At 43.4% G+C, this 12,489-nt stretch overlaps 1 protein-coding gene across 1 annotated transcript in view; it reads left to right on the forward strand.

Annotated features, from left to right (window-relative positions):
• The window catches only part of PTPN14 (protein tyrosine phosphatase non-receptor type 14), a 129,573-nt gene that overhangs the window by 36,035 nt on the left and 81,049 nt on the right, over positions 1–12,489 (forward strand). Inside the window, exon 2 of the mRNA XM_081327077.1 lies at positions 10,299–10,623. Within this exon, the coding sequence (XP_081183203.1) occupies positions 10,450–10,623 (174 nt within the window). The 5' untranslated portion in view covers positions 10,299–10,449. The remainder of the gene's footprint in view (positions 1–10,298; positions 10,624–12,489) is intronic.

The raw sequence follows: 12,489 nt of genomic DNA on the forward strand, positions 1-12,489 counted from the left end.
CCCCTTCCTGTTTAATTTCTCTGTTGAATATGCAGGACATGCAGCGTACATAAAAGGGATAGAATGATCTGTGGCTTAACCAACAATGTGAAATCTACCCATCTGTGATGCTGTAGTCTCATTTCTGGAAAACCAAATGCTACGAACTCCGGTCAAAATAGTGCTATGGCAAAGACTCTACAGTTAGGGAGTGGCTGTTCACATTCATGTAATGGGACATGATAAAAGAGAAAACATGCATTGGATTCTGCAACAAAGATTTTCATTCTTGTAAACACAGCTTTTAATTATTTTTCTCATGCCATTTTTAATATTCTCCTTCATTGTGAACAGATGTTTGAAGCTTTTGAACAAAGCTATTTGAAAGAGAACCGTATTCTGTTTGTTTCTTGTTTTTTTTAAAAAAACTTGTTATGCTTTATGTTACGTTTATGCATGTGAATGCAAAATAATAATTGTGTTATATATGTAAAAAGCCATTAATAGATATGCATATATGTTAACAGTCGATAATACTGCAGCATCAAGAGTATAAACGAAAAGCCTCCTGACAGAAAACACGCGGGAACTTTGACAGCTGTCAAAGTTCCCCGCACAGCGCAGGCGCCACCATTGACAGCTCGCGGCTGTCAAACTCCGGACTGTGAGGAAGCCTGAGCTGTCAAAGCGTCCACCGCACAGCGCAGGCGCAACCACTGACAGCTCGCGGCTGTCAAAACACCCGACCACGCGGAAGCCGGAGCTGTCAGATAAAGACGACGCTGATTGGTCCCTGTCTGACACGGCGCCAAAATAAACACTTCTGATTGGTCCTCGCGACCAGCTGCCGGCTATAAAAGCCGGACAAGTTATTCTATGTTGCCTTGCTCTTAATAAACCTGTTGTTACTAGCCTGTCGTCCCGAGCGGTCCTTCGGCTACTTCACTGGCGACGAAGGTGGGATCGCTCCGGAGCTGAAGTCACGGCCGAGGAAGGAAGTTCCCGGCAAGAGCTGTCACGGAAGTTTTAACTTCCATCGGAGCAACCCAGGACCGGACGACATGGCAAACTTCGGCCGTGTGAGGGAGTTTGATACCCGCCATCCCGAGAGATGGCAATCACACCTCGGCCAAGTCGAGGGATTCCTCCTCGTCAGTAAAATCACTGACGACCGAGCAAAGGCCGCGGCTCTGCTGTACATCAGCGGGCCCCCGGTGTACGATGCAGCCGTCGGGTTGTTCAGCCCAGTGCCCATCACTGAAGTCTCCTACGCGGACTTGGTGGACCAGCTGAACAAATACTACATGCCGGCTCGATCAGAACTGTACTGGCGGGTGCAATTCGCACAAAAGAAACAACGGCAGGACGAGCCCGCCAACGAGTTCATCGCCGGGGTCAGACACGCCGCAAGGAACTGCTGCTTCCCCGACCTGGAAGACCGCATCAGAGACCAGGTGGTGATCGGTCTGAGGGACGAGAAGCTACAGAAGAAACTGACGTCCAAACCCGACATGAACCTGGCTGAGCTGACCAGGGAGATCATGGCATACGAACACAGCCACAAGAAGAAGCCGACTAACACGACCCCAGAGACCCCCGCGACCGTCTACCAGGAAAGCGCAGCCTTCAGCGACAGCGGAGAGTCGGTAGATTTCACCGATGGAGAAGCCCTACAGCGCAGAATGGAGCACCGGCAGCCGAGAAGGAGCAAAACGTCGGACCGCCGGGGGTCCAGGAACCCTCCACCGCCACCACCGCGTTACGAGCAACGAGCCGCCTGTGCCAGCTGCGGGGGCAACCATGCCCGAGGAAGCTGCCGCTTTAGGAACGCGAAATGCCACAATTGCGGGAAGACTGGCCACATCAAGCCGGTGTGCCGCAGCAAGGGCCGGGACAACATCAATGAGGTGGAGGCAAACCCCCCAGGTAGGCCGGCTGCCCAGGCCAGCAGAGAACCCCACCCAGGCCCCCTGGTAGAGACAATTGACAGGGTAAACAGCATAAGCTCCAAGGTTAAGATCTGGGTCAGAATTCAGGGGGTGCCCTGCCATATGGAAGTAGATTCAGGGTCAGCAGTCTCCTTAATTTCGCTGACAACCTATCGGGAGATCTGTCAGAAAGGCCGAGGGCAAATTCCCCTGAAACAAACTCAGGTACACCTAGCTGACTTCCAGAAAACCCCCATTCCGTTGGAAGGAAAAGCTAAGGTCGTAGTGCAGTACAAGGGGTTCAAGGGTCCCCTGGAGGTTTTAGTTACACCAGGGAACCGTACCAACTTGATAGGACTAAACTGGTTCAGCCCTCTAGGCATCGCCTTAACGGGGGTTAACACCATTCAAACACCCAGCCTAGAAGCCGTTTGCGATAAGTACGCCGACGTTTTCGATGGCACTTTAGGGAAATATACGGGTCCCCCCATCTCCTTACAGCTAAACCCTGCAATCCAACCAATTAGGATAAGAGCCAGGAGGGTACCTTTTGCCCTTAAAGAAAAAATCGAAAACGAACTTGATCGCCTCGTAGGACTAGGGGTGCTTGAGCCAACAGAAGGGGGAACCTGGGAGACCCCTATTGTCACCCCAATCAAACCTAATGGTGAAGTGAGAGTGTGCGCTGATTATAAGGCGACAGTCAACCTAGCCCTCAGCCCCCATGCCTACCCGGTGCCAGCAGTAAGGGACGTATTTGCTTCCATCCGCTCTGGCGCCCTTTTCGCCAAGCTCGATCTCACACAGGCGTATTTGCAACTGCCTGTCACTGAGGACACTGCGGAGGCCCAGACTATTGTCACCCACCGCGGTGCCTTTAAAGTTAAGAGGCTCCAATTTGGCATATCGGCGGCCCCGGGTATATTTCAGGGTATCATGGAGAAGACCCTGAAAGGAATACCCGGGGTCTGCCCCTATTTCGACGATGTTCTCATCGCCGGAGAAAACGAAGCAAACTTAGCTGACAGGCTGTCAGCTGTGCTGAGCCGGCTCAGAGAAGCCGGCCTCAAACTTAAGCGGGAAAAGTGCTCTATTGGAGTCACATCCACGGAATTCCTAGGGTACAAAATAGATAGCCAGGGCATTCACCCCACCTCAGAAAAACTTCAGGCTATTCAGACCGCACCCAGCCCTAGGAATAAACAAGAACTTCAATCCTTTTTAGGACTATTAAACTTTTACCACGCCTTCATTCCCCATAAAGCCACTATTGCAGAGCCCCTGCATAGACTCCTAGACAAGGGTACAACTTGGTCCTGGACCAAAGAACATGAGAATAGCTTCCAATCGTTAAAAAAGATTATCTGTCACAGTTCAACTATCACCCTTTTCAGAGAAGACACCCCAATATGCATCGCTTGCGATGCCTCTCCCTATGGAATCGGGGCTGTCTTAAGTCACATATTCAAGGACGGTACACACAGACCCATAGCCTTCTATTCACGCACTCTGTCCAAAGCCGAAAGAAACTATGCACAAATTGACAGGGAAGCCCTAGCAATAGTAGCAGGGGTCAAAAAATTTCATGATTACCTGTATGGGAGACCATTTACTATATTTACGGATCACAAACCCCTCCTAGGCATATTCACTTGGAACAAAACTACTCCACAAATTCTCTCTCCGAGAATTTTAAGATGGTCAACATTCTTAGCAGCCTATTCCTATCAACTAATACATAAACCAGGTAAAGAATTGGGACATGCTGACTGCCTCAGCAGACTGCCCATACAAACCAGGGACTCAGACCCAGCCCCAGCCAGCCAGATTTTAGCAATCTCCCAACTTCCTGAATGCCCCCTGACTGCAAACATTATAGCTAATAATTCAGCCAAAGATAAAATACTTGCCAGAATCCTCAAATGGGCCACAACAGGATGGCCAGCTCAAAATCCACAACCTCAATTCCAACCTTATTATAACAGGAAAAATGAGATCTCAACACATAGAGGTTGCCTGCTATGGGGAAATAGGGTCATCATACCAGAGAAAAACATTGACCAAACATTACAAATTTTACACGAAGGACACCCAGGAATTGTAAAAATGAAGGCGATGGCTAGAAGTTATGTGTGGTGGCCAGGCATAGATAAACAAATAGAAAAGTATGTGGGTGGGTGTTATACCTGTCAAGAGACCAGGAATGACCCACCCCAGGCACCGGTCCATAAATGGGAGACTACAAGGAACCCTTGGTCACGTATACATATAGATTTTGCAGGACCCATCCAGGGCCAAAGTTTCTTAATTGTAGTAGACAGCCACTCTAAATGGCTGGAAGTCACACCCCTTAGAAAAACAACGTCCCAAGCCACTATTCAAGCTTTACGGAAAATATTCGCTACACACGGCCTACCTGACACCATAGTTTCTGACAACGGACCTCAATTCACCTCTCGTGAATTTCAGATCTTCGCTATGAAGAATTGTATTAGGCTGGTCACGTCGGCGCCGTTCCACCCGTCGTCGAACGGAATGGCTGAAATTATGGTACGATCCACAAAAGAAGCGTTAAGAAAATTCGTTAATGGAAACTGGCAGAGGCGCCTCAGCCAGTTCCTCTTAGCACAACACACAACACCATGCTCTACGACCGGCAAATCACCGGCGGAATTAAGATGGGGGAGGAGGCTAATAACACGTCTGGACAGACTGCACCCCGATACATATCCAGAAGAAAAACAGCACCCCCACCCCGCCCGCACACTCAACCAAGGTCAATTGATTTGGGCACGATCATACACAGATAAAAACAAGTGGGTCCAAGGGACAGTAATAAAACAAACAGGGCCCATCTCATACCTTATAGCTACGCAAGCACAGGGCAACATACGCCGCCATATTGATCAGCTCAGACCCAGACAACCACCACACATTTCGGAGCAACCAACCAGTGCCGACATACAACCCCCACCGGAAATGCCGCCTATCCCAAACCAGGAAGAAGAACACCAAGACGGAGGACCAGAACCAGACCACCCTCCACCCCTTCGCCGCTCAACCAGAAATCGAAGACCACCCACCTACCTAAAAGACTATCAGTGGGCAGGTTCAAACATTCAAGAGGAAAGAAACGAACCAGGGGAGGGGTAAGGGGTGTGTTATATATGTAAAAAGCCATTAATAGATATGCATATATGTTAACAGTCGATAATACTGCAGCATCAAGAGTATAAACGAAAAGCCTCCTGACAGAAAACACGCGGGAACTTTGACAGCTGTCAAAGTTCCCCGCACAGCGCAGGCGCCACCATTGACAGCTCGCGGCTGTCAAACTCCGGACTGTGAGGAAGCCTGAGCTGTCAAAGCGTCCACCGCACAGCGCAGGCGCAACCACTGACAGCTCGCGGCTGTCAAAACACCCGACCACGCGGAAGCCGGAGCTGTCAGATAAAGACGACGCTGATTGGTCCCTGTCTGACACGGCGCCAAAATAAACACTTCTGATTGGTCCTCGCGACCAGCTGCCGGCTATAAAAGCCGGACAAGTTATTCTATGTTGCCTTGCTCTTAATAAACCTGTTGTTACTAGCCTGTCGTCCCGAGCGGTCCTTCGGCTACTTCAATAATAATTGTTGTTGTTAGCTGCGAAGTCGTGTCCGACCCATCGCGACCCTATGGACAACATTCCTCCAGGCCTTCCTGTCTTCTACCATCTTCTGGAGTCCATTTAAGCTCACGCCTACTGCTTCAGTGACTCCATCCAGCCACCTCATTCTCTGTCGTCCCCTTCTTCTATTGCCCTCGATCTTTCCCAGCATTAGGCTCTTCTCCAGTGAGTCCTTCCTTCTCATTAGGTGGCCAAAGTATTTGAGTTTTAGCTTCAGGATCTGGCCTTCTAAAGAGCAGTCAGGATTGATCTCCTCTAGGACTGACCGGTTTGATCGCCTTGCAGTCCAAGGGACTCGCAGGAGTCTTCTCCAGCACCAAAGTTCAAAGGCCTCAATTCTTTGGCGCTCAGCCTTTCTTATGGTCCAACTTTCACTGCCATACATTGCAACTGGGAAGACCATAGCCTTGACTATACGCACTTTTGTTGACAGGGTGATGTCTCTGCTTTTTAGTGTGCTGTCTAGATTTGCCATGGCTTTCCTCCCCAGGAGCAAGCGTCTTTTAATTTCTTGGCTACAGTCCCCATCTGCAGTGATCTTGGAGCCCAGGAAAACAAAATCTGTCACTACCTCCATTTCTTCCCCATCTATTTGCCAAGAATTGAGAGGGCCAGATGCCATGATCTTGGTTTTCTTAATGTTAAGTTTCAACCCAAGTTTTGCACTCTCCTTCTTCACCCGCAACAAGAGGCTCTTTAGTTCTTCTTCACTTTCTGCCATTAGAGTGGTATCATCTGCGTATCTTAGGTTGTTGATATTTCTTCCGGCAATCTTAATTCCAACTTTTGATTCATCTAGCCCTGCCTTTCTCATGATGTGCTCTGCATATAAGTTAAATAGGCAGGGCGACAGTATACAGCCTTGCCGGACTCCTTTCCCAATTTTGAACCAATCAGTGGTTCCGTGTCCAGTTCTCACTGTTGCTTCTTGACCCGCATATAGGTTTCTCAAGAGACAAATAAGATGGTCTGGTACTCCCATCTCTTTAAGAACTTGCCACAGTTTGTTATGATCCACACAATCAAAGGCTTTAGCATAGTCAATGAAGCAGAAGTAGATGTTTTTCTGGAACAATTATGTATTTTCTGGAATAATTATGTATAGAAAAATCCTAATTTATTTCAGTTTATTCGTACTGTTTAATTTTTGTCTTTTTGCCCAAATGGCATTCAAGAAAGCATCTCAATACTCAGCAAATTGCTTTGGACTCTAGGGACTAGGCATGACAGTAGTGAAACTTTTAACATCCTAGTTCTGATTCCACATTCACGTCCCCCCAAATTGTGCTTCAAATTTATAATGAAATCTGTGGATGACCTTGGGTGGTTAGGGGAAGAGATGCTGCCTAGGAAATGGTCATGCTAGAGTGGCAAGAGCACCTAATGATTTAATGGTCCATTATTGATGATGATTTGATTTGGACACCACATCTGTGTGGCTCCTGGAATAAAAACAAATAACAACATACAATCCTAATCAAAAAACAACAATATGGCAAATCTGGCCATCAGCAACTAACATATACCTTTCAAGGGACTCCCAACTTCTTTGCTTAAAGCCTGGGAAAAGAGCCAGGGCTTTATCAGGGTGGGGGCCACCCAGTTCTTAATGGTAACTTTATTATCCTTGAGGTCATCTACCATGACAGAGGAGACATGCTTCTGCAATCTGATAATGACACTATTGGATTGAAGGAAACAGGAATTTACCAACCCTGTTAGATCATAATGGCTTGGCTGATACCACAAGAGATAAGAAGTCCTTCAAATAACTAGGGTATATGTCGTGTAAGGCTTTTATGGATCATAACTAGCCCCTTAAATTATACCTGAATAACATTGATCCATAATTTGTCCCCATAATTTTTATATGCAAGTTTTTTTGTCCAATTGTCTTCTTGTTTCAGCAAGCCATGAAATATAAAAGAATATATATTTTTATTCATAGCGCACTATTCTGAATGAAATGAGTCTAAGGGAGTGCCTGTTCTGATGAAAGGAAATCTATTTAAGTAAAACAATAAGGAAAATAACATTGCCAAGTAGTTTTGATGTTCAATTTGCAAAAGCAAAACTTAGATGTGACCCAATCCTACCCATGTCTAGTTTCCTTCCATTCTTCCTACTTTTTCATTTCTAGCTCTACAGAATGGATTGGGTTTTTTTTACTGTAGCCTTCTTCAAACTGATGCCTTTAGTTGTATGGATTAAATCCAAGAATTCCCTAACCTTGTTGCTTGATTGGCTAGTTGTTACTACAATTCTATCCAATTGTTTGTTTTTTGTATGTAAAAAAATCATTCTATAGATCTGTAGCTTTTCTTTCCTGATATCAGGACTTTGACATTAGGGGAACAAGACAAAGGGGCAAGCAGAAGGGAGAAGGAACAGAAAACGTGTTCAGATATTTACAGTAGTTGAATGTCTGTAGGGTTCAAACTGAGAAAAGAATGGGCAGTGCTCATGGTTCTGTCCTTCCATTTCACATAATCAGGTGGAGATCTCTAGAGGAGCTAAATTTCTAATATTGAATATTTGGACGGTCGTCCATGTAGAACTTGAGACTTGATCACAAAAAGAGACATAGTCTCATTCAAGCTAATCTGAGCGCATGTCCCTTTAGGCCTCCACATGAATGTACGTGAGACTCCATTTTCTATCAGTTGGATGTCTCCATCTAATAAAATTAGGTTCCTCTCTGCTGTAGCTCCCAACTGTGGGGAAAATGTAGAACACTCATTTCTTTCCTATAAATTGGAAAAACAACCGTTTTGATAACAAAAGAGAAAAGAATGTGTTTTTCTTATTTTCTTAGCTACTGGTCTGATGTTAGGGCTTTAAAAATATTGGAACCTTTGACAACAGTATAGTCCAACTGGAGAGACAAGAATGCCTACCATTGGAAACCTAAATGTGTTTCCTCAGAAGAAGGTTTTATAGTAATGTGGGGTAAAAACGTGTTGGATTAGAACCATAACTTACTGGTCTTACAATTGTCTTTAATTTTGTTTAGTTTTTGAGGGTGCAGATTTTTTTAAAAAAAATAACTTAACCAGGCTTTTGTTTTCCATCCGTGAAACTACTTTGAAGGGTAGTTCTTCCTACTTTTTCATTTCATAGCTCTTGTGTTATTACAGAATGGATTGGTTTTTTTTCCTGTAGTCTTCTCCAAGCTGATGGCTTTAGTTGTATGGATTAAATCCAAGAATTCCCTAACCTTGTTGCTTGATTGGCTAGTTGTCACTAGGATTCTATCCAATTGCTTGTTTTTTGTGTGTAAAAAAAATCATTCTATAGATCAGTAGCTTTTCATTCCTGATATCAGGACTTTGACATTAGGGGAACAAGACAAAGGGGCAAACAGAAGGGAGAAGGAACTGAAAACGTGTTCAGATATCTACAGTAGTTGAATGTCTGTAGGGTTCAAACTGAGAAAAGAATGAATAACTAATATTCATTTGTTAATAATAAAAGAGGGAAAATGTGTTTTTTCTTATTTTCTTAGCTACTGGTCTGATCCTAGGGCTTTAAAAATACCAGAACCTTTGACAACAGTATAGTCCAACTGGAGGAACTAGAATGCCTACTACTATTGGAAACCTAAATGTATTCCTCAGAAGAAGGTCTTATACTAATGTAAAAACATGTTGGATTAGAATCATAACTTACTGGTCTTACAATTGTCTTTAATTTTGTTTAGTTTTTGAGGGTGCAGATTTTTTAAAAAATAATTTACCAGGCTTTTGTTTTCCACCAGTGAAACTACTTTGAAGGTATTATTTGGATTAGGAAACTTACAAGAGCAGCTCCTTCTTGATTTCCCCATGATTTGCCTACATAGCAACATTTATTTCAATAGCAAATGAGATTGCTTGGGGCTGAACTGTGCTAACCCTGTGTTATTTGATTGATGGATTGATTTAAAAAGACTTAACATAGCCACACATATTGTAACAACAACCTTGGACAGCTCACAAAACAATCAAAACATCAACCAGCCCAAATAATCAGAATAAAAAACAAATCTATAAAATATCTATAAAAACTCATTCCCTTACATCCACATACCATTTTAATTGATTTCAGCCTCATCCTACTCTTAATGATTGTGTTATAACTCTAAATTATTTTAAGGAATTATCATAATTTCTGTTTGATAAAACTGTTTGACTTTCCACAACTAAATGTTCCCAAGGAGACCTCCTGAACAACGCTTTACAGTTAATTCCTTCTTTTATCAGCATTAATAATAATTTAAAGTTATTATAGATGTGCACCTGGGCTAATTATGGTTAAGGATACTTTTGGTATCATGTTATCTATTTACAGTGTATTAACTTGAGTTAACCTCCCAAAAGGCCACGGAGCATTGAGCCAGGTTACGAAAATATTTGCATCCCCAAAATGGAATTCTGTTTGCAAATCGCCATTGATACAGATAGTCTGGTAGTCTTTATAATCCTGTTTCCAATTTCTGTCCTTCTGCCTTAGTGGTATGCTTCTTTTCTCTAGTCCAGAACTGAAGAAGGAAATAATTAGTAGTAGACAGGGAGTTCAAAGAGAACATGTACCCATACAGTGTTTCTTCAAAGAAAATTTGTGGGTTTGGCCAATGGTCTGAAGTATATTTGAAAGCCAACAGCTGTTACTGCCCCAAGGGAAAAATCCTTTCCCAGCCAACTCCATGACAATTAACCACACATTGCATTGCTGTTTTTCAGGATATTGCTGGAGTATCCACCTTTGGCATGGGCAACCTTTTGCAAACCTGGAGGAGAATTGCTGGAAATAGAGGAACAGCATTCAAACCTTCCTTACTAAGAAGATCCAAGGTGTGAGAAGGAGAGGGATAGCTGCTTTAGCCAAGCAGACATGCCTTTTGGGCTGAAATTGCGAAGGACTCGACGCTATAATGTCCGGAGCAAGAACTGTTTCATGACCCGGATTCGACTGTTGGACAACAGCGTGATTGAGTGCACGTTGTCTGTGGAGAGCACTGGGCAAGAATGCTTGGAGGCTGTGGCTCAGAGGTTGGAATTACCAGAGGTGAGGATAACCCAGGAGAAGACCATCTGTAACTTGCTGCTCGGTATATTTTTAGCTCAGGCAGTTTGTTATTTGGAATCTGTTCATTAGAATCATGTTATTCTTGGAATCGGTCCGATCTTATCACCGAATGGAACTTTGGCAAATGTTTCTTGCTTACCCAAACATGAGGGCAGTCTATTACATACAGTTTGGATTGTGATTCAGTGTTATTTCCTGTCAGGATGAAACTCTAATATGAAAGGGAACATCTTTTCTTTTCTTTTTTTACTATAAGCAAAAGACTGCTTTACACTTGGAGTGGATAACAATACAACCACATTCACACATGACATCAGACCACTTTTATAAATGGGGGTGGCTGTACATATGAAATATATATATCAGCTTTGCTGGAAGAAGTGTCTTAAACTCCATTTTTCTTCTCTTTCATTAAACAATCCATGAGATGTAAAGCTGATTCTAGCAGTATGCAGTCCACTCTAGTGTATGTTTCTCCCTGAAATATACTGAAGTTTCAACATGAATCTCAATTCAATGCTATTACAAGTCAGATTTTATTGCCACAAGAATCTAAAGCACAATAACTGTTTCCCCTTAAGCAGGGTGTCAAATTCGCAACGTCACGTGATGTGTCGCTATGTGTCGTGACTTTTTTTCCATTGCCGGCAGTGGGGTGAGTGCGGTTTCACCATGACGCATCCAGCCTGTGGGCTGGCAGTTTGACACCCCTGCTCTTAAGGGAAGAATGGTGCCTCTTCAGCCACAGACCTGTAAATCAGCATTTGAAATTTAGTGACAAACTGATGAATAACAGTGGTATAATTGCCCACCTAGTTTTTAAAAAGGGTACATGAATATTGCGAGTGACTTTATTTCAAAAATAAACATAAAAGGAGAAACAACAGTATGAAAACCATAGTTCTGCTCTCTGGTAATGTCATTATGTCAGTATTTTCAACCCACCCCTGCTGCCCTCAGCTGTTTATTTTAAGCAAGAGCTTGTTCCAATAGCATCAATAGGGGGCAGCCCTACCTCAAAGTGTGCTTTATCCTTCTGGAGCTCCATAGAAGTTGCAAAAGTGCCTTTGACAGGACAGGATAAGACAGAACAGAACAGAACAGACATGGTCTGCACTTGCTTTAAAGGATTTCTCAGTTAGCCTGGAAGCTTTCTATTGGGTGCAAATGTTTATATGAATGAAATTTGGTGCTCTCTGGGGAATAGTGTAAATTATACCCCAAGAGAGTAAGCATTTTTTTCAGTCATTATCTAAAATGAAAACATAAAGTATATCTTATAGGTAGTCCTTGTTTTATAATTATAATTGGGACTAGAAAACTGGTTGTAAGTCCTTATGGGCATAAGCTGAGGCACCACGTGACCTGAAGTAATTTTTTAGTCTTTTTCACAGTGGTCATTAAGTGAATAGTGTGGTTGTTAAGGGAAAGCATTCATTTGAAAGAGGATTTTTGCTGAAACCAACAAAAGTTTTGTGAATCACAGTCACATGATCACAGATGCTGCAACATGTGTGTTTGTGTCTGTGACGACTATTTATAATGGCCGAGGGTGCTTTATGGACTTTATAAAGGACCTGTTTGGTGGCTGTGGTAACCTAGAGCTATCATAAAATGACCAGTTTTAAGTCTGTGTTATCTATAAAACTTGTACGTATACTAATTCTTTTTTTCCAGCAGACATGGACTACATTCTATACATTGTAGATATGCATTCTTAATTTTTTGTAACACCTGCATCCAACTTTCCAAAGCAATGAGGAGCAAAGGTTAATAATCAGTTATTGCTATTGTAAAATACTAAAATATCATAACAGTATAATGCTTCTGGTATAAGTAGTAAAT

Source organism: Vipera berus, assembly GCF_964194415.1.
Source record: "Vipera berus genome assembly, chromosome: 1".
In the NCBI taxonomy this organism is placed as follows: Eukaryota; Metazoa; Chordata; class Lepidosauria; order Squamata; family Viperidae; genus Vipera; species Vipera berus.